Raw genomic sequence first — 23,962 nt, forward strand, 5'->3', positions numbered from 1 at the left:
AAATCAACTTTTAAAATAAGGAATTTATAATGAAGCTTTTACACAATGGCTAATATCTAGATAATCTGAGTTTACTCTTCGGTGATTAATTACCCCTATGCCCTCCTAATTTCTTCTTTCCTTACTCCAGGGAACAGTTGCATTGTTTAAAACTCAAAGTAAGATCCCAGAAAGCCTATTCCTAGGTGATTACTCAAGAGAATTTAAAGCATGTTCACACAAAAACCTGTGTGTGAAAGTATATAGTGGCTGTATTAATAACCATCCCAAACTGGAAGGAACCCATATGTCTACCAACTGAGGAACAAATAAACAAACTGCAGCGTATCTGACACACTCACCAGGAATGAATCTCAAATGCATTATGCTAAGAAGTCAGACCCCAAAGGCTACATACTATAGGATTCCATTTATATGATATTCTGGAGAAGGCAAAATGATAGGGAAAGAAAATAGGTCAGTGGTTGTCAGGGGCTAGAGCTGGGGGGCAGAGAATGACTACAAAGAGGTATGAGAGAACTTTTGCAGTGACAGATATATTCTACATCTTGAGTGTAATGGTGGTTGTACAAAATTGTATGCACCTGTCAAAATTCATAGACCTGTACATTAAAAGGGAGATTTTTACCATATTTAAATTTTACCTCAAAAAAAAACCACGTTTTATTTTTTGAGATGGGGCGGTGGCAGGTCTCACTATGTTGCCCAGGCTGGTCTCAAACTTTTGGGTTCAGGCCATCCTCCAGCCTCAGTCTCCCAGATAGCTGGGATTACAAGCATGCACCACCATACCTAGCTAAGGAACCAAATTTTACAAAAGCAAGACCCAAGAGGCTAAATGTTCTTAGAAGCGGGCAGTATTTAGAAAACCCGAGAGATTTATTCTGACAGTTTGTAGGGTTTACATTTTTAGATGATAAATTTCTCAAAAAGCAAGTGAGAAAATACTATACCATAACACTTCAGTATCTAAAATATGAAGAAACCTATGTTAGCATACTGGTAAGAGCAAAAACTTTACCTTAAAGTAGAAAGAATTAGACTATTTTATCAACTGCCCAGCTCTCATCCTAGGTTCAGCCGACTCAAAGCAATACAAAACCACTCTGACTAGCACACTTACCTTTATATTATTCAAATTAACTTCAACAAGATAAGCATCATTTTCTTTAATTCTCTTCAAACTCTCTTCTACGTTGGTTGGATTTGGTGGCTCATCAAATACTGGAAGAATCTTTTCACCTTTGACCACATCTGCAGTGATAAATGAAAAGAGCAGCGGTTGATACTTTTTTTTTTTGAGATGGAGTCTCGCACTTTCACCCAGGCTGGAGTGCAGTGGCACTATCTCGGCTCACTGCAAGCTCCGCCTCCCGGGTTCACGCCATTCTCCTGTCTCAGCCTCCTGAGTAGCTGGGACTACAGGCGCCCGCCACCACGCCCAGATAATTTTTTTTTTTTTTTTTTTTTTTGAGACGGAGTCTCGCTCTGTCGCCCAGGCTGGAGTGCAGTGGCGCGATCTCGGCTCACTACAAGCTCCGCCTTCCGGGTTCACGCCATTCTCCTGCCTCAGCCTGCCTGGTAGCTGGGACTACAGGCGCCTGCCACCACGCCCCGCTAATTTTTTGTATTTTTAGTACAGATGGGGTTTCACATTGTTAGCCAGGATGGTCTCGATTTCCTGACCTCGTGATCCGCCCACCCTGGCCTCCCAAAGTGCTGGGATTACACGCGTGAGACACCGCGCCCGGCCCCGGATAATTTTTTGTATTTTTAGTGGGTTTCACCATGTTGGCCAGCATGGTCTCAATCTCCTGACCTCGTGATCCGCCCGCCTCAGCCTCCCAAAGTGCTGGGATTACAGGCGTGGGCCACCGCGCCGGGCCTGGAGTTGATACTATTACAGTGGATGCAGATATTCACTTGGTAACATCTCTTTCTCTCTCTCTCATACACACATATTTATTCAAGGGGACAGATTTAAAAGTTTCAGCCCCACAGTTCCGAAAAGATCCTTTATGTGTTGGCACATATTTATTTATTTTTTTTAAATGGTTTTTTTTTTTTTTTTTTTTTTGAGATGGAGTCTCACTCTATTGCCCAGGCTAGAGTGCAGTGGCGTGATCTTGGCTCACTGCAACCTCCTCCTGCCACGTTCAACTGACTCTCCTGCCTCAGCCTCCCGAGTACCTGGGACTACAGGTGTGTGCCACCATGCCTGGCTAATTTTTGTATTTTTAGTAGAGATGGGTTTCATCATGTTGGCCAGAGTGGTCTCGAACTTCTGGCCTCAAGTGATCTGCCTGCCTTGGCCTCCCAAAGTGCTGGGATTACAGGCGTGAGCCACTGCGCCTGGCCTTAACACACATTTAAGGCATCCAAATAAAATTTTACTGAATATAAATACCAAACATGTTCAATATTTAATTTATTTGCCATGTATCAGTCTTCAAAAATGAATATTTTCATTGTCTTAGTATATTACAAGATATTTTTACCACTCAAATATATTTGATAGCACAAGTTGATGATGCCATTTGTTTTTAGCAATATTTAAGATAAAGTACTAGTATGATAAAATCTAGCATCTCATCATTTCTCTGAGATTTAACTGATAATTGGCATAAAGGCAGTAAGAATCACAGACTTAAAGAAATATAGCCTAAATGAGAAGAATAAGGTGATGGGAGGGCACATTACCTCTTCCTCCCATGGGGAGTACTCTGCAGTGGGAAAGTAGGGAGAACTTTCTGTGAGAAAGAAGGAATAGGAAGGAGGGTGGGAATAAGGAGCAGAGAGGGAGAGGAGGTAAAGGTACACGGAAGAGCTACTGAGACAGAGTCTCCAAAATTTACTGCCCTCCCTCACTCTCACTCCCTAATCTTTACCTCAGCTACCCACACGATAGGAATATGATGCTTCAGATGTGAACAACAGAGGCCCTGAAATCCTTGAGTCCTTTCAAGAGATCACTGTGCTCTGCTGCCTGTGTGTGGGGGTCCATGAACAACTATAACGGGTAAACTTTTATGGATACATTTTCTGGGGAAAGCATTACTTTTTTGTGGTCATTCAAGTCAAAGACCACAAAAGACTCACAAACTAGTGAATGACCACAAAAGAGTAAGAGCAATTGACATGGAAAGACTGACCGGGTTCAAAATGGACTACTATCTGGCTTTTTTCCTTCCTGCCTTCCTCTAGATTTTAGAAGCAAAACTCATCTTGAGACAGGGTGCACTGATTATCCAATAAATTCCATTAAGGGTATCTTGTTACTTTCAAATATCATACACACACACAGAGCATCTTGAAGAGATCAACTTAGATAAAGGTTTGAAAATTACTTTCCTGAGGTAGGGTGAAAAATCTGAATATATTTAGTCTGGAGAAGTACATATTAAAAGAAGTTATGCTAGCTGTTTTCAGATTTATCCTGTAGAAGCTGAGAAGAGACAAATTTAGTGCTGTTCTGAAAGGCTGGGTTAGAACAAGTATAAATTGCCAAGAAGCAGAACTTGGTTCAAGACAAGGAAAAGCTTTCTAATGGAGCTCTGCTCAACAACAGAGAGTGGGCTCCCTCTCACTTGAGTTCAGCAAGGTAGTCTTCAAGACAGCTAGGGAAGAACTTCCTCAATGAATGGAAAATTGAGTAGTTCTAATTTTATAAAACCACAGGATGTGTGGAATGGGGAAAGAAATCTCGAGAGTCTTGCACCTTAATGAAATAATGAATCCAGTCAATGGGATGCAGGAATTATTAAGCAAAAGGTTCATGGGAAACTTAAAAAGGATGGATCAGGCTGCCTACATTTGAACCCTGTGATCAATCTCATTCCCCCAAAGAGGAAGGATTAGATTTGATAAGCTAAGTTCTTAATATGATTCAATCACCACCCATGAAGCATTCTTGCCAAAAGCGACCTGCACCTGCACCTCATCAAGCCGCTAGAACTAAAAATTTATGGAAACACAGGTGATAGAAAAACATAAAATGATACCATAAGGTTGAAATCAGCCAAATCCAGAATGTGGAAAATTCTATGAAAAATAACCCAGTTTCTTAAAAAATAAATGGCATGAAAAAAAAGAAAAAAGAAAAAAAAAAAAAAGGAAAGAGGTTGGGGAGGAGAACTGTTAAGAAATTAAGGGAGACTAAAAAGACAAACAACTAAATGCAGTGTGTAACCTTTTTTGAGTCAATAATGAAATGACATTTTGGACAGAAGAGAGGAAATCTGGACACAGACTGGGTATTACATGATATGAAGAAAATACTGTAAATTTTAAACTTTGATGATGGCATCATGATTACATTAAAAGAAAAGCCTTCATTTGTGAGACACACATATGGAAATATTTATAGGTGATGTAATACAAATGAACAGGGTTTGCTTTAAAATACTTCAGGAAAAAAAGTAGAAGGGCTAGGGAGGGAGACAGAAGATGAATAAAACAAGGCTGGCAAATGTTAAAAAACAGCTGAAGCTGGGTAATAATATATTATTCTCTCTTCTTTTATGTATGTTTGAACACTTCTACAATAAAAACTGAAAAATGAGAAGCGGGATGGTCAAATTGCAAAACATCGTAAAAAGGAATGTTATACACATGTCTGAATGAGGTAGATGTATACATATTGACTAGAAAACATGGTCCACTGCTAAGTGATACACTATATAACACGGGTTAAAATCCTTACCACTGACTTTGTGTAAAATATTGAGGTTACTTAATTATTTTAAAATCTTAGCTTTCTCACATGCAAATTAAAGATAATAATATCTATTTCAAAGAACTGTTTTGAGGGCTGAGAGTACTCCACGTCCAAGAGCTGTGCATGCAACATGGCCCACAGTAAGCATTCAAAAACATTTAGTTGGCCAGGCACAGTGGCTCATGCCTGTAATCCCAGCACTTTGGGAGGCTGAGGTGGGCAGATCGCCAGAGGTCAGGAGTTTGAGACCAGCCTGGCCAACATGGCAAAATCCCATCTCTACTAAAAATACAAAGAAAAAAAAAAAAAAAAAATTAGCCAGACATGGTGGCGTGCACCTGTAATCTCAGATTCTCAGGTGGTTGAGGCAGGAGAAGTGCTTGAACCTGAGAGGCAGAGGGTGCAGTGAGCCACGATGGTGCCACTGTACTGCAGCCTGGGTGACAGAGGGAGACTGTTTCCAAAAAAAAAAAGAAAAGAAAAAAAATTAGCTAATAGAATTATTACTGAAAAATTAAGTTGCAATAAATACTTACAGTATAATCTTTTTTTGTAAAAAACAAGAGACTATGTATAACATGTATACATTAGTACAAACAGTGAAAAGTCTGGTAGGGTATATACAAAAGTGTTTTAACAGGGTGCTGTTTGGGTAAGCAGAGGGCATGACAGCTGCAGACAGAGACACTTTTACTTCTTCCCATAAATACTTATGTATTGTTTAAATGTGCTACAAAGGCATGTATCACCTTGCTAATTTAAGAACACCCTATACATGAATTTTTTATCTGTTTTTTGAGATAGGGTCTTGCTCTATTGCCCAGGCTTGAGTGCAGTAGTGTGATCACGGCTCACTGAAGGCTCAATCTCCTGGGCTCAAGCCATCCTCCCCTCAGTCTCCCAAGTAGCTGAGACTAGAGACATGTGCCACCATGCCCAGCTAATTTTTAAAATTTTGTAGAGATGGAGGTCTACATTTCCAAAGCTGGTCTTGAAGTCTTGGACTCAAGCGATCCTCCTGCCTCAGCCTCAGAAAATGAAATTACAGGCATGATCCACCACACCTGGCCCCTATAAGTGAATTTCTGAAAAGCTTTGCTTTAGGCTATATAATACTTCACAGCAGACTGAAAGGTTTAGGGGTTGAATAATTTTGTGGTATCGCCTGAATCTGATTTTATAATGTAATTTCTTTGTAAGTATTATTATCTATTTCTTGAAAATTAGTAGTAGTGATAATAAAATGTCAACAAAACCAAGTTTGACTAGCTTTTATACTGTTTAGTTATTATTTAGTGAGGTAGAGTGGTTCTTACTACATTTGCTGACCCATTAAGCACAAAATATTTAATACTCTATTTTCAATGTCTTTCTTGGTTAATACCACCAAATTGAAATATCAGGTTTCAAGTACATATATATAACATCTAGTATGTGAATACTTAAGCTGACACAAGGCGAAAACAAAATATATTTAATAAACGATTAGAATTCACAAAGCATTTTAAGTACTCACCTGAAAAATGTTCTTGGTCAACACCATTACTACTTCCCATCATATTACAGAACTGTGTATTCGTTATCAAATTGTGCATCCCAAGAATTGCTATATAGAAAAAGAAAGTTTTTATTGTTTTAAACATGAAGAGTTTTACAATTAAAAATTTTTATCAATAATTTTAATATTCTCTGGACCTTTTCCTATAAATTACAGATCACACACACACAGAACAACAAAATGATTAAAAATCACCCACAATGTCATTCTCATCAATACTCTTATTATTTTTCCCCACATTTCTAAATTTACATTTCCCCGCATTTCCAAAATCAGAGTTGGAGGCAGCCTAATCCTGAACGTAAATCTATGCTTAGCTCCATCTGGTGGCTAAGAGAGAAAATGGAAAGGATCTATTTTTGCCGTTAATTTCACAAGGTTTCTAGGAATATCATGTGACAAAAAGCAGATTTTCAACTTAACCTTCGTATTTTAATGTATGTTAATCTCATGTCATTAATTTGCATTTGGACTCCAGTTAAGAGTAAAATACTAAAGTATTAGGTTCTTGTATGTAAGAATATGAGCACCCTTCAAATATGACAGGAGGAAAAATAAATTTGGTTTTAGTTTTTGATGCCCTTGTGTACAAATAAAGCAGAAGTCAGAGGATGTCCTTGGCTCATTCCACTCTGATTAATGTACTATTTACAGATCTGTCAGTCCTCAGTCCCTCAACGCAAAGACTCCTGCTCTGGCTGTGGCATCACACCTTGACCTGTCCCTTTCCAAGGTCCTTCCCAAAGGACCATCAGTGCTACATTCAAACTTAATAGTTCTTGGGGTTATTTGGTATGAAGAACTCCCCATGCATCACACTTTTCTATCTAGGAAAGTAGGTCGTACATAGGTACGGAGGGGAAGATACTGGTCTAGATAAGAAATTGGCAATAATGAAAATAATAGAGAGGTTTGGAGTGTTTCATATACACTTCAGAAAAGTTGGGAAGGTGGTGAGTATAGCTCAGAACTGACTGCTTCAATCTACTTTCTAGTTACGCATCTCTCAGTCTTCTGATAAAGTAGGTCTGCAGTTGACCCCGAAGACTCTTTTTCGGTGTTCAGATGGGACAGCTTCTAGCTGAGCACCAGCTGATGAAAGATTTTTAGAAAGACTTTCAAATATGACAACATGGGAAAAGGTGTCAACAATACAATACATTCTCTTAACATAAACATTTCACTATTGAGAGTATTTAGAGAAATGAAACTCTTTATGTCAGCTTTATCGTGTAAAATATAAAGCCAAATATGTGGTTACTGATTCAACAGTACTTGCTAGGTAAAGAAAACATCTGTATCATGTATATAGGTATGTGCTGGTATTTCCCACTCCACCCCACGTTTATTCACAAATTAAATTGTTTTAGGTGATACCTGCGAGGTCACACAATTCTGTATCAGAAGCACTTGTCAAAGCTTCTTCTAATTCTGGATCAAGAGACACTTTTTCTTCTGTAAAAGTCTGTACAGGTTTTTGTTTGGGGATAAATATTTTCCCTGTAAAATAAAGCACTTTGTTAATTCCACTATTACTGCTATTAACTCATTACCATTTTATCCTTGTAACCAAAGTATGTATAATTGAACCTGAAGGAAAAGATTAACATTAACAGTAATTTTGTTTTATCTCTGACATAGATTTTTAAGTTTCCAGTGTAATATTTTGGCTGTAAAAGTTGGAAAGAAAAGGTCAACTGAGAAACTTTTCATCTGTGGAAATAAAAATGGGCTCTTTTTAGAGTAATTGCGAGTTGCTTTACAAATAATCAATCAATAAATGAAGGAATAACAAAAAAACCTATAAAACTTTAAAGAGATTGAAAAAAAAAAAAACCCAAAAAAACCAGATTCCAATTTCTTTTTTTTTGAGATGGAGTCTCACTCTGTCACCCAGGATGGAGCGTTGTGGCGTGATCTTGGCTCACTGCAACCTCTGCCTCCTGGGTTCAAGTCATTCTCCTGCCTCAGCCTCCTGAGTAGCTGGGACTACAGGCGTGCACCACCACACCCGGCTAATTTTTGTACTTTTAGTAAAGACGGGGTTCTGCCATGTTGGCCAGGCTGGTCTTGAACTCCTGACCTGAGGTGATCCACCCGCCTTGGCCTCCCAAAGTGCTAGGATTACAGGTGTGAGCCACCGCGCCCGGCCCCAATTTCTTATTATTAAGCAACAAACTGTTACTGTCACATGGGGGATGGCAGAGACAATTATGATTCTAGAAATTCAAATTCTGATTGCAAGTAAATTTCTACGTCCTGAGTGGCACTCTGAAATTTTTAGTCATTATTCCTCCAAGCCTCAATGTACACGAACAAGAAACTAGTTACTCTAGAAACCTAAAGACTTTATCATATGAAAATCATGTTTATGACCATATGTTCTATGCAAGATTGAAAATACGAAGGGAATGGAAAAATGCTAATAATTATAACTGCAGCACTAGCTGACCAAACAAGATGTACTCATACAACTTGGGTTACTAAGCTTGCATAGAACAGAATACCCAATTAAAGTTGGTTTAAACTGATGCTTCAAAAGCTCTGATGTTCACGTTAGTCACCAGGGATCTTACTAAAGTACAGATGCTGATGCAGCAGGTCTGAGTAGGGCCTGAGATTCTGCATTTCTAACCAGACTTCCAGATGATGCTGATCCACAGACCACTCTTAAAGCAATAAGGGTTCAAACAACATGAAGTTTTATTATCTCACTTAATAAGCCCACAGGAAGGTGGTTCTAGGGTTGGTTTAGTAGCTCACTGTTGACATCAAGGATCCAGGTTCCTTTGTTTTTCTCTTTGGCTATTCTCAGTGTGGAGGCCTTTGTTCTTAGGCCTTCACAGTCTCAAGATGACCTTTGTAGCACCAAGTATTATGTCCCCACACAATAAAGCCAGAACAGGAAGGAGTTCTTTTTCAATTGCCAACTTTTTTTAAGGCTAGTCAAGTGAAGCAGCGGGAGTAGAAATGGAACAAATAAATCTGTAACTGGTTGTGATCAATTAGCTGTAACCACCACTGCACTTGGACCACCCTCAACTGCCAACTTTTACAAGAAATCCTGCACTGCAGATTTTTCCTTTGGTCTATGCCCCAGCTGCAAGGGTGGCTAGGAAAGCAAGCATCTGTGAATGGTTGTTAAATGGGCAACTATAGTGTCTGTCCCAAACTGAAACCAACTAAAGTACTTTTATATTCCCTCAATTCCCTGAACATTTCACCATAGCTACACTTAGACATTGTGCAATGTGTTTGTCTTTTGCATGCTTTTCAAGGGGATGCTGTATGTTCTGTTCATCCCTGCATCCTTGCCTAGAACACAATAGGCAATCCAATTTGCTGAATAAACAATTTGGTGATCACCTTCAGTCCAATGGCCCCATTTTATAAAGTATAATTTAAATACATGGGCTCAAAGTCACACAGCAGAGCTAATACTAGAACACAGGTTGTCAAACTCTTAAGGCCAGGGCTTCAGTGCTTTTTCCAATTAACTGGTGGCTTACAAACTTGATTTTTTTAGCAACAGACTTTCCCCCCCCAAACAAATGCCCACCTATATGGTGGTATATATAACTGATCTTAGTACCAAATTTTGGAATTCTGGTGACTGGATAATCTTTTATTATTGGTTCACAGGTAAAGAGAAATCCAAATCATTATGTCCTGATAATTCCATACTTTTCATAGTGGTTGAGATTACAACTAAAGTGACATACATTTCAGGGGGGCATAATTTTAATTGCCAGTTCAGGATAATTACATTTTCCTTAGCTCAATCTACCAGTTTTCAACTGTGTATGGCAGTAGTTCTAAATGTTATATGCACAGTGGCTTCACTGTGAGAGCTTTACAAAATTCTCATGTCCAAGCCCCACTCCAGAGATGCTGGTTTAGTTAATCTTGTATGCTGCATGGGCAGCTGAATTTTTTAAAGCTCTCTAGGGATTTTGATGCATAGCAGCCAAGGTTGAGAGCAACTGGATTATGGTATTCACTGACTAAACAAAACTACTCAAGCTTCTTGCCACAAAAAATGATCAGTATGTGAGGTAATATTTATGTCAAATTTAATTTAGCTATTCCACAATGTGTACATGTAAAAAAAGTTATACACCATAAACAACACAATTTTTACGTGCTAATTTAAAAAAAAAACTACACAAGCTATCAAATAGCTGCCCATGTCTTATTTGAGGGACTGATGGAATCTAAAGCACTATAAAAATCTAAGATGCTTATTTTTTATAATCCTTATACACATTCCTTAAGAGGCATTATTCGTATCTAATTTCCCCCATACATAAATTTTTGCTAATGCTTACAAATACAAAATGAATCTCGGCAGAAAAATCAGTAAGGCAAAACAAAACTCCCAACGACCTAGAAAAATTTTTCTGTCATACAGAATTTTGCTCGATTTCATAGAGTTCTGACATAGCTTGGCACCTCTTCTGGCGCTTCTCTTTGGCACTTTGGGAGGTCAAGGTGGATCACCTTAGGTCAGGAGTTCAAGACCAGCCTGGCCAACATGGCAAAACCCCGTCTCTACTAAAAATACAAAAATTAGCCTGGTGTGGTGGTGCACGCCTGTAGTCCCAGCTACTCAGGAGACTGAGGCAGGAGAATCACTTGAACCCAGGAGGCAGAGGGTGCAGTGAGCCAAGATCACGCCACGACACTCCAGCCTGGGTGACAGAGTAAGACTCCATCTCAAAAAAAGGAAATTGGATTCTGTTTTTTGTTTTTTTTTTTTCCAATCTCTTTACATAATTTTTCTGTATGTAGAGATTTTTGCTATAGAGCGATTTAGCTTGTACAATATTGTTTTTTAAAATACAAAAAGTAATTACTTCATATTTTCTTCTAGGTTAGTTGAACACTAATACACTGTAATAAGTTATCTTTTAATGCATATATATGAAGTTTAGTTATAGAAAAGTAGAAGTAAAGAAATTAATTTTGTAAGAAAGGATAAACTAGGAAGGACCTAAGTTAGTATTATGAATACAAAACCTAAGGGACTCTCAGCAAATTAATTTACAGATTTATACAATCTCTTTCAAAATCTCAGTTGGTTTTTTTTATAGAAAGTGACAAACTGATCCTAAAATTCATATGGAAACCCAGAATAGCCAAGAACACAGTTGTAAGTAAGACTTAAACTTCCCAGTGTCAAAATTTAATGCAAAGCTACTATAATCAAAACGGTGTTGGTGCACTAGGAAAGACATTTAGATCAACAGAATATAACCAAAAATCCAGAAATAAACCCTTATACTTATGGTTGATTTTCTACAGGAATACCAAAACAATTCAATGGAGAAAGAACAGTGTTTCAACAAGTGGTACTAAGACAACTGCACAGTCACATGCAAAGTTTTTTGTTTTTGTTTTTTTTCTTTTGAGAGAGTCTCTCACTTGGTCACCCAGGTTGGAGCGCAGTGGTGCAATCTCAGTCCAATGCAACCTCTGCCTCCTGGGTTCAAGCGATTCTCATACCTCAGCCTCCCAAGTAGCTGGGACTAGTAGTAGATGGGGTTTTGCCATGTTGGTCAGGCAGGTCTTAAACTCCTGACCTCAAATGATCCACCTGCCTCGGTCTCCCAAAGTGCTGGGATTACAGATGTGAGCCACCACTCTTGGCCCTCATATGCAAAGTTGAATCCTTACCTCACACCATACTCAAAATAGATTATAAACCTAAATGGGATGGACATGGTGGCTCACGCCTATAATCCCAGCACTTTGGGAGGCAGAGGCGGGCGGATCACCTGAGGTTAGGAGATCGAGACCAGCTTGGCCAACAAGGTGACACCCTGCCTCTACTAAAAATACAAAAACTAGCCAGGTGTGGTAGCACATGCCTGTAATCCCAGCTACTCAGGAGGCTGAGGCAGGAGAATCACCTGAACTTGGGAGGCGGAGGTTGCAGTGAGCCGAGATCGCGCCATTCTACTCCAGCCTGGGCAACAGAGCAAGACTCCGACTCAAAATAAATAAGTAAAATAAAAACAAAAACCTAAATGTAAGGGCTAAACTACAAAACTCTTAGGAAAAAACATAAGATTATATCTCCTTGGGAGGCTGAGGCAGGCGGATCACCTAAGGTCAGGAGTTGAAGACCAGACTGACCAACATGGAGAAACTCCATCTCTACTAGAAATACAAAAGAATTAGCTGGGCATGGTGGCGCATGCCTGTAATCCTAGCTACTCAGGAGGCTGAGGCAGGAGAATCGCTTGAACCCAGGGGGCAGAGGTTGCGGTGAGCAAAGATAGTGCCACTGCACTCCAGCCTGGGCAACAAGAGCGAAACTCTGTTTCAAAAAAAAAAAATTTATATCTCCGTGACCTTGAGTTAGGCAATGGTTTTTAGATATGACACCCAAAGTATAAGTAACAAAAGAAACATAGATAAATTGTACTACATCAAAATTAAAAACTTTTATGGGGCAAATTATACCATCAAGAAAGTGAAAAGACAATCTGCTGAATAGGAGAAACATTTTTTGAACCATGTATCTGGCAAGAAATTTTTATCCAGAATATATAAGGAATGCTTGCCAATCAACAATAAAAGGACAACCCAGTTTAAAAGTAAGCGAGGATTTGAAGAGACATTTCTACAAAGAATAAGTACAGCTGGGCATGGTGGTGCACATTTGTAATCTCAGCTACTCGGTCAGTCGAGGTAGGAGGATTGTTTGAGCCCAGAAGTTCGAGTCCAGCCTGGGATGCATAGCAAGACCCCATTTCCAAAAAGCAAACAAATATACAGTAGTCTAACAGTACATGAAAAAATACTCAGTATCATTAGTTATTAGGGAAATGCAAATCAAAACCACAATGTGATATTACTTCACACCCACTAAGATGGCTATAATAAAACAGACAACAAGTATTGAAGCATGTGGAGAAATTTCAACCCTGGTACATTATTGGTGAGAAGGTAAAATACTGCAGCCACTTTGGAAAACAGTTTGGCAGCTTCTCAATTTGTTAAAGAATCGTTACCTTATGATCCAGCAATTCTATTCCTAGGCACATACCCAAGAAAAATAAAAACATATGTCTATACAACAACTTGTATAAAAATGTTCATAGCAGCATATTCACAACAGCTAAAAAGTGGCAACAACCTGTATGTCCATTAACTGAGAAACAGATAAACAAAATGTGGTATCCATACAATAAAATATTACTCAGCCATAAAAAAGAATGAAGTACTGACACACACTGTAACAAGATGAAACTCCAAAACCTTATGCTAAGTGAAAGACGCCACAAATACATATTGTATGATTCTGTTTATAGCCGGGCGCGGTGGCTCACGTCTGTAATCCTAGCACTTTGGGAGGCAGAGGCAGGCAGATCACGAGGTCAGGAGATCGAGACCATGCTAGTTAACACAGTGAAACCCCTTCTCTACTAAAAATACGGGCGCCTGTAGTCCCAGCTACTCTGGAGGCTGAGGCAGGAGAATGGCGTCACCCTGGGAGGTGGAGCTTGCAGTGAGTTGAGATCACATCACTGCGCTCCAGTCTGGGCGACAGAGCGAGACTCTGTCTCAAAAAAATAAATACATAAACAATGATTAGATCAGATTAAAAAACTCTCGGATAAGTATGAAATGATACATTCCCTGCCCCCAAGTTAAACAAAACAAAAATAAAGCTGACCCTTGGTTGCTAAGAGTGTTAAAACAGTTTAGTAATGTTTCTGCAACTACAAAACAGCAGCTAAGGAAATGGAAGACACTGAGATAAGAATTCATATAATAGTAATTTAAATGTATGGCATTTATCCAAACCCATGTTTGTGCCAAGAAAAAAAAAAGAAAAAGAAATATCCTGTGCCAAGATCCTTGTTATTGTCACAAAATCAGTGAGAAATACTGTGATCCATGTTAGCAATTCCATTGCCAGGACCTTTCTTTACTAGTCTTCATCTCTTTTGCTCTGATAGCAAGTTACAGCTGCAACAAATGTTAAGAATTATCTTAGTCATAGCTCCCACCCTTGTTGAGTATATAAAAAATATAGTAACAAGAAACAGAGATGGCTCTTGGTTACTTCATTCCTACAGAGTTGAAAGGCCCTAGCTAACTTTACTGTTTGTTTACAAACTGCCTTGTTCCAGAAAAGATTGAAGGACCCTATGCCACTATAATCTCCAGGAGGCTTTGCGATATATTGTTTGACAAGCAGCACACAAACCTCAAACCAATCAAACTAAAGGATGAGGGGACAGAGCCTAGAAAGATGTTTTTGTTTTGATACAGTGACACACACCACACCTGCTTGATGCTGCAATATGGTCACCAATAAATGCTTAGTCAACAAATGGTTAGTGAGTGAGTTTGTGTATACTAGACAATGAACTAGAAAGACACCACAAGGAAAACAAAACAAGAGATCCTTCACTTTAGGGAGCTAATACTTTAACAGGGAAATAGAATAGCAACTGAATCCTAATCTGGAGGATCTTATGTCAAGATGGGGTAATAAGGACAGAATTTACCCACATGCCTGAAACAACTAAAATGGATAAAATATATGAAACAAGTTTTATACACACACACACACACTTTTAAAGAGATAGGTCTTGTTATGTTGGCCAGGTTGGTCTTCAACTCTTTGGCCGCAAGCAATCCTCCTGCCTCAGCCTCCCAAAGGGCTAGGATTACAGGCATGAGGCACCATACCTGGCCAGAAACAACAGTTTTCAAGACACTGGCCATCAGGCAACAAAGGACAGTGATCCCTATGAAATGGGGAAAACAGAGGTGAGCCCTGTGAGTACCTAGCTTATTGCCTGGAGAAAGGTTCCAGGCTGCAGATCAGGGAGCAGAAATTCAGGAAGAGCCTGGTGAACTCCGAGCTGAGGAGACAGAGCTGAGGTCCAGAAAAACCAAGGCAGCCAGTGTGTGAAGGATAGGGAACCAGAGAGGAGGGAGCTGCACACAGAGGGAGCCCAGAAATGTGCAGAGGGTTGCACTGAGTGTTCAGCAGAGCACCAATTGGTACGTGTATGTGAGGAGCTACTTTGAGCCGAGGAAGAAAAAAAAAAATCTGAAAGCTTAGAGGTAATAATGCCCATGTTCATGTAGAGTTGGGAATAGAACCTGTTCCTACCAGCCAGACTGGAAAAGCTGACAATTCACAAGGCTCATAATTGGGTAGGGAACTCAGAAGGGTCTTGCCTCAGTATTGGGGAAATAATTAGCCCTAAACTGAACACTGCTCTAGTCTCACCTAACACATCTTAAAAGCAAGACTCTAAGGAATCAAACTGTTTCCAAGTAACTTAATTGCATCCCAGAATGAAACTCAAGAATATATATAGGGATATCAATACATCCAGCACCGGAAAGTTTGATACCCAACAAACAATTACAAACATGCAAAGAAATGGGAAAATCTGATCTAGAAGAAGAAGAAAAAAAATCGAGTCTATCAAAATTGACTTAATGATAGATGATAAAATTGGCAAGTTAAGGACATTAAAAGTTACTATAATTATATTACATATGTTCAAAAAGTGAAGTAGAGGCATGAAAGATTTTTTTATTTTTTTTGAGACAGAGTCTCACTCTTTTGCCCAGGGTGGAATGCAGTGGCATGAGCATGGATCACTGCAGCACTAAACTCCTGGGCTCAAGCCATCCTCCCACCTCAGCCTCCAGAGTAACTGGAACTACAGGCGCACACCAACACATCCAGCTAATTTATTTTCATTTTTAGTAGAGACAAGGTCTCACTGTGTTGCCCAAGCTGGTCTGAACTCCTGACCTCAAGTGATCCTCCTGCAGTGCTGGAATTACAGGTGTGAGCCATCATGCCTGGCCGAAAGATTTTTTGTTTTTTAAAAGTGCTGGGTGCAGTGTCTCACATGCGTAATCCCAGCTACTCAGGAGGCTGAGGTGGGTGGGAGGATTGTGTGAGGCCAAGCATTTGAGAACAACATAGCAAGACCCGCCTCTAAAACGAATTTCAAACATTAGCCAGATATGGTAGCACATGCCTGTAGTTCCAACTACTTAGGAGGGTGAGGCAGGAGGATTGCTTGAACCCAAGAGTTTGAGGCTGCAGTGAGCTGTGATCACGCCACTGCACTCCAGGCTGGAGTACAAACAACAACAATAACAACAAAGAACAGATAGGACAAACAGAAAAGATATACCATGCCAACTAATCAAAAGAAAGAAAGATAGGCTCTATTAACATCAGGCAAAGTAGGTTTTATAGCAAAGAATATTACCAGAGACAAAGGTCATTTCATAATAACAAAAAGGACAATTCATCAAGGGGATATAACAATCCTAAAAACAAATAGCAACAAAGCCTCATAGTACAAGATTCTGAAATGATCAAAAGCAGTATTTTAGCCTGGCCATGGTGGCTCACATCTGTAATCCCAGCACTTTGGGAGGCTGAGGTGGACAGATCACGAGGTCAGGAGACCGAGACCATTCTGGCTAACATGGTGAAACCCTGTCTCTCCTAAAAATAGAAAAAAAATTAGCCGGGCGTGGTTGTGAGCGTCTGTAGTCCTAGCTACTCAGGAGGCTGAGGCAGGAGAATGTTGTGAACCCGGGAGGTGGAGCTTGCAGTGAGCCAAGATCGTGCCACTGCACTCCAGCCTGGGCAAGACTCCGTCTCAAAATAAATAAATAAAAAAAAAGCAGTACTTTATGGTATGTAAATCATATGAAGAAATATTGGAGGAAAGGAACTATCCAGAGTGGGTGTAGTTATCCAGGAAAGGTTCCCCATAAAACCGGGTGTTAACATGAGTAACAAGCCATCCATCTGGCTAACTCCTTACCCTAAAGGAGTTAACAGTGAATCATTCAAATGATATTGCATGACCCGTCTGAAAAGGAGATGCCGGCATCTGCATGACTAATGTAAATAGCCCATTTCAAACATCAGCTTCAGTGCCTGGGAAGACCACTTTTCAGGTCTACGAGGGACGTTTAGGATTCATAAAATATGATTACAAAAATAAGAGCCAGTTTTTATCTTTGGACTTAGCGGAAACCAACTGCCCAGTGGTGGTTATGTAATCCTGTAGATGTAGGCAGGTTTGTAACCATGATCTTTCTGGTTTACTAAGGGATCACATCTGTCTTTCCTCCAAAGAAATCACATATTCAGAAAGGTGAGAAAGAGTAGGTTTTCTGGAAAGCTAACATAACTGTGAATAAATAACTTGGACAGTATATGGGAAGTCCTTAGTTTAAGGCAACTGGGTGAAATTTACCTTTAGAAGAGCAGGGAGGGGCATGTGGAATTCTTGGGAAAGAATACAAGGGCGTTCCATTCTCAGGATAGGAAAAGAGAAAACAACCACCAAAAGGCATAAATGGCTGTACCCCAAGGCCCAGCAGGAAGAAAAGGAGTGTGGTGCAAGGAAGGGAGGAGCCCACAGCGGGTGAGTCAGCAGCTCAAACAGAATCAGAATGCACATCTCTGTATGGGATATAAGGTGCAGCCATGGCTGTGGTCCGTCCGTGAAGTAACACAGGGAAAAAAAAAATCTTAGTCTAGGTAAGGGTGGAGCATGATACTAGCAACAGAGAGGAGGAGTCCCCAGCAAAACAAAACAAAATGACAGGCAGTAAAAAAATACTGAAGACTGGGACACAGTATTTCTGTAAGTGATAAATTCATGGCAAGGTTCTATGCCTCATCTATCTTTGAGACAGAATACACATGCTACGTAAAAATATCATGGGAACTAATAATCAGCACTGAGAATTTTCACCATTCTCTGAATGAGAACAAGCTGGATGAATACTCTCTTTCACCCTTGTGCTGGCCTATGTCTCAGTTATATACTTTGCAAAATTTTAAGGAGGAAGAGGTAAAAAGCTACATGTACCTTTCCAACATTTTAACATGATATTTTTAAGCAAAAGGAACATATATTGAAAATATGGACCAGGACGCAGTAGCTCACACCTGTAATCCCAGCAATTTGGGGGCTGAGGCAGATGGAAGTGCTTGAGCCCAAGAGTTCGAGACCAGCTTGGACAACATGGCGAAACCCTGTCTCTATTTTTTTTTATTAAAAGAAAAAAGAAAATATGTTATTAATTTTGTTAATTTTTTTTTTTTTTTTGAGATGGAGATTCACTTTTGTCGCCCAGGCTGGAGTGCAGTGGTACGATCTTAGCTCACTGCAACCTCTGCCTCCTGGGTTCAAGCGATTCTCCTGCCTCAGCCTCCCAAGTAGCTGGGATTACAGGCATACGCCACCGTGTCCAGCTAATTTTTGTATTTTTAGTAGGGACAGGGTTTCCCCATGTTGGCCAGGCTGGTCTTGAACTCCTGACCTCAGATGATCCACCTGCCTTGGCCTCCCAAAGTGCTGGGATTACAGGCATGAGCCACCACACCCAGCTGTTTTAATTTTTTTTAACAGACAGTAAGAAGAGGTAGATTGTTTTAATTTTCTTAAACATTCAGTTTCTCAACATTTTGAACATAGTAGACTCATAAGAAAGACATTTCCATTCATCTTTGTCAAGATTATTTGATATCATGATACCATTCCTACTGAGCTTATTAGATTTAGGCGAATTTAACATGTGTATATTGTGGGTTCTATGGTAAATAATGCACTTAAGAACAATCCGTAACACACCTTTTGTCAGCTTACCTTTACCAGCTAATGTCTTTTTACTGTTAATAAAACTATAGTATTAAACATAAAACATTCACCAGTATAGGACAAAATATTCCCCCAAATGCATGTAAGACATAAGGCCTTGAGCTTCACTTAATTAGGATTACTTTCTTCTTCTCATATATTGACATATGCTTTCAATTCTGTAAAACATATAAACAGTCATTTCACAAATCATGAGGTGAAATTATTAATGGATTTACATATAATAACTCTTAAGTGTCCTTAGTCTATCAGGCTTCTAAAAAACATTTTTTAGCAATCTAGAAAATAAAATTTGGCATGAATATATACTTTTTTATTGGTCAAAAGGAAAAACCCTACCATGTGCAATTTTTAGTTTTATAAGGATTCCCTCCTGTCCTGGCCAGTTATGTCTAATTTTGGCTCCAGAAACAGAGTGTGCCTTTAAGTGAAAAAATAACAAGTATAATTAATTGTGAGTCTCAGAATATGAGAAAACAGTCTAATGACTAGGTAAGTAATCCTTTTAGTGGTTCCCAAGTTTTTGCTCTTAAAAAAATTAAGCAGTCGGCCAGGTGCAGCGGCTCATGCCTGTAATCCCAGCACTTTGGGAGGCTAAGGCAGCAGATCGCCTGAGGTCAGGAGTTCGAGACCAGCCTGACCAACACGGCGAAACTCCGTCTCTACTAAAAATATAAAAATTAGCCAGGCGTGGTGACAGGCCACTGCACTCCAGCCTCGGTGACAGAGTGAGATTCCATCTCAAAAAAAAAAAAAAAAAAATTAGGCAGTCATCTGATAGACCCTTTAAAATAATTAATTTACAAGTTTGGCATATAATTGTGATTTTGGCATATAACTTGGAAAGAGTTCAAGGAACTGAATGACACTGCTATAACATTCCCTGGTCAGAAGGCTAATATTGCCATTAGTTACTGCACCCTGAGGCCAGTCAAGTTTGAATGAAAAAATCATTTAGAGAACAAGAGAACATCTTATGGATTCTAACTAATCTAAATGTACCAAGAAAGTAAAATGCCTTTGTTTCTCAATAGAGGTAGGTTTGCAAACTTTTATGAAGAACGAGGAAGACGTCTATTGTAGGGGAAAGCATTCTCAATCTGAAAGTCCATCTCCACTAAAATAAGCTATTAAGTAAAAAATCTGAGACTCAACCCAGGTGTTCAGGGCAGAGTCATAGGAGAGGCATCTTTAAAAAACAAGCTTCTGGATTTTTGGAGCTACAGAGGAGATTAACATTTAGCTTGATGGAAAGTATTCTAATAAGACACAGATGAATTACTCTGAGGACCTTCTGGAATGTTATCAGAATCTTGGAGATTAGATGAAGAGAAAGGATGGCATATTCGTGACTAAGGAAAACTAAGGCTAACTGCTTTAAAGATGAGAGTCTAGGGTGGACTTCAGAACACTAGAGGTGGCTTTTTGCTATATTTCAAAGCAGAGCTTTACAGCCAAAGTTGCTTGATTATTGAAGAGGAATCTGCCCTCCTTCAGGTCCGTGGTACTGTGACGTGGCTTATAAGGCTTGATTCTACCACATCTGATAGTATGTGTTTCCATCTGATAGATTGATGAAACTCACAAATTCACCCCATGGTTGTTCTGGACCACTCCTCCATGACAGAGAATGAAAATCTCTTGTTTGGTAATCATCTCCCATATGATCCTTTACAGTGATTGCAGTGTACCCATTAACAAATTTGGTCCTCAGCTGGGTGTGGTGGCATGTGCCTGTAGTCCTAGCTACTCTAGAGGCTAAGACGGAAGGATTGCTTGAGCCCAGGAGTCCCAAGTTGCAGTGCCACTACATTCCAGCCTGGGCAACAAGAGAGTGAGTCCTGATCTCTAAAAACCAAACCAAAACAAATTTGGTCCTCACAAAAACTGTATGACATAGGCATGCCAGATGCCCGGAATGTATGTTTCCATCAATATAAAGTTCAAAACAAGCAGAACTAATCATTTTATTAGACACTATGTTGGTTATTACTTTTCAGAAGACAAAAGGGAAAAGTGACTGGGAAGGAGCATGATAGGGCCTTCAGTGGGTGCTGTTATCTTTTTTTTTTTTGAGACAGGGTCTCGGCTCTGTCGCCCAGGCTGGAGTGCAGTAGAGCGATCTTGGCTCACTGCAACCTCTGCCTCCGGGGTTCAAGCGGTTCCACTACCTCAGCCTCCCAAGTAGCTGGGACTACAGGCACGTGCCACCACGTTCAGCTATTTTGTATTTTTAGTAGAGACGAGGTTTCACCATGTTGGCCAGGCTGGTCTCAAGCTCCTGACCTCAAGAGATCTGCCTGCCTCGGCCTCCCAAAGTGCTGGGATTACAGGCATGAGCCACCGCATCTGGCTGCTGATGTTATCTTTACCTGAGTGTTTAGATAAACCATGGTGTGTTTATTTTATAATTCACTGAGCTACATACAGATGATCTGTGCATTTTCTCTACGTAACAAAAACTTCATTATTTTAAAAAAAAGCTATCATTTTAATCACTGCATCAGAACCACCCATAAAAAATATTTAATAGACATATGTAGCTAAAAGATGCAGTAAAAATACTGAATGTACTATAAAGAGAAACCACTGATTGTGAATGTAAAATTACTTGTTCAACTACTTCCATTTATTCTTACCCATCTAAAACCTAAAGTAAGAAGTAAAAATTTAAAAAGATACATAGGAGGACAAAGATATTCTACAATAGTTGAGGATACAGCACTTTTTCCTAATGTCACCCATATTCCTCACCTCTATCCTTTTCCCCCTCTTGTATTTTCTTATTTTCCATAATTCTTCTCTACTTTCTTTCCTATTTCCTCTAATCCTCCAAGGTATTTTCCTAGGTAACTGGAGATTATGAAACAAGGGCATATTAGGAAGCTTCCTGGGTTAGCCTGGGACAAATGCAGCTTTCTTTCAGGTCTCTTATTTTTTCTCCTTGTCCTCAAATTCCATAGTTTTTTTCTGACATCTCTTTTTCTCACATCTCTCCCTTTGTTTCTACCTCCATTCCTTTCCAAATTATACCCCCAGAGTCCACCTAAAACACACAGAATAGAAGGTGATCAACCAGTATTTTTTCCCATAAAATTATGTTCTCCAATTTAAGCAAGATTAAAGCCATAAACACTGACATCTGTATGGCTGTACAGAGAAAATATAACCAGTAGTTTTCTTGGACAAATAAAAAGGAAGAGATGCCTCTGCCTGTCTTTATGATTCTCCACATTTCAAAATTCTGCATTGGTTTTGAACTCTTTTTCTGGCCCCAAACACCTGAGGGACAGGACATTCCCACCTGTAACAGTGGTGTGATGGTTAGTTTTATGTGTCAATTTCGCTGGGTTGTGGTGCCCAGATATTTTCTCAAACATTCTTCTAAAAGTTTTCATGAAGGTTTTGTTTGTTTGTTTGTTTTTGTTGTTTTGGATGAGATTAAAATTTAAATCAGTGGACTCTAAGTAAAGCCAATTAACCTCCATAATGTGGCTGGGCCTCGTTTAATCAGTTGAAAGCCTTAAAAGAACAAAGATTCATATCCCCAAAGAAAGAAGAAATTCTGCCACTAGACTGCCTTTCGACAAGAACAGTAAATCCTCCCTGCGTCTCCAGCCTGCTAGATTTTGAATTTTAAAAGCCTCCTTAAAATAAACTTTTCTCTCCCCTCACATCCCATTGGTTCTGTCTGTCTGGAGAACCCTAACTCAAGTAACAAAGATAGTGATCCTTAACAAGAGATGAAGGGGAGGAGGACTCTAAAGAAAAAGCACAGGGGCTGAGGTGATGGATAATTTTGGAAAAGTCAGGTGCTGAGTTTATGGCTTACCTACTATTACCATTCACTAGCCTTCCTCTACTATAGAAGCTGGAGTGCTAAAATGAACTTTCTTGCTTCCCTTGCAGCTAAGGGGTAGTCATGTGACACAGTTCTGGCCAAAATTATTGAGAAAGGCCTCTTTCTCAAATAAAAAGCCCAAGTACCATTCTTCCTGCCCAGACTAGAAAGAATTCAGACATAAAAACGGTGCCTGCAAGAGCTGATATGCAGCTCTGCCACTGCTGTCACCATTCCCCAGTATTCTATACACAATATTCCAAATAAGAGTGAACGTAGAATTTGCGTTTTTAGGTCAACCTATATTCTGACCTGTTTGGAAAGCTGAAAAACTTATCCTGTTTCATTTAAGTATATATATAGAACTTTTAAGAACACAGCTGTGGCCAGGAGCAGTGGCTCACGCCTGTAATCCCAGCACTTTAGGAGGCTAAGGTGGGTGGATTACTTGAGGTCAGGAGTTCGAGACCAGCCTGGCCAACATGGTGAAACCCCATGTCTACTAAAAATACAAAAATTAGCCAGGCGTGGTGGCACGCACCTGTAATCCCAGCTACTCAGGAGGCTGAGGCAGGAGAATCACTTGAACCCGGGAGGTGGAGGTTGCAGTGAGGTGAGATGACACCACTGCACTTCAGCCTGGGTGACAGAGCAAGACTCTGTCAAAAAAAAAATCAAAAAAAAAAAAAAAAAGCCACAGCTGTACTTAAGCTCCACTGAGGATACATAAGCACAAACACTTAAATGAGGGAGACTTGGACTAGAAAAATTTCCTAAAAGTACTGATTACGAAGCATTAGCAATCATAACCATGAATTAATAAGGATGGCTATAGAACAGCTTTTAAAAAGGGTCTTTGAAAATATGGCATGAATTGTTTTATGGCATTCCACTTTAAAGAATGCAGTTAGAATAGATGCCTTAACATCATTTGTACTCTGTAATCTACCACTGGATTTAAAAGTTTCCTTCAATACACTTTTAGATCTGTTACAGTAGAGAATTAAAGAATGTTATACAAAATCATTGTGTAATAAAACTTCACTAACATCATTAAGAAGAAACTTATTGGCCAAGTTGATGAAAAATGTAAATAAAGTGTCTAAACTAATAAATATTTAAGTCAACAGTATCCTATATTTAAGGCTACCAATGATGTACCT

General features: G+C 39.5%; 1 protein-coding gene across 2 annotated transcripts in view; it reads right to left on the bottom strand.

Moving 5' to 3' along the window:
* The window catches only part of LOC105490244 (tropomodulin 3), an 80,022-nt gene that overhangs the window by 16,517 nt on the left and 39,543 nt on the right, over positions 1–23,962 (bottom strand). For both annotated transcript variants that reach the window (XM_071066841.1, XM_071066840.1), the window contains 3 exons: positions 7,653–7,775; positions 6,234–6,323; positions 1,124–1,254 (listed from right to left, as the gene is read on the bottom strand). In XM_071066841.1, the coding sequence (XP_070922942.1) occupies positions 1,124–1,254; positions 6,234–6,323; positions 7,653–7,775 (344 nt within the window). The remainder of the gene's footprint in view (positions 1–1,123; positions 1,255–6,233; positions 6,324–7,652; positions 7,776–23,962) is intronic.

This window comes from Macaca nemestrina, chromosome 7, assembly GCF_043159975.1.
Source record: "Macaca nemestrina isolate mMacNem1 chromosome 7, mMacNem.hap1, whole genome shotgun sequence".
NCBI classification, from domain to species: Eukaryota; Metazoa; Chordata; class Mammalia; order Primates; family Cercopithecidae; genus Macaca; species Macaca nemestrina.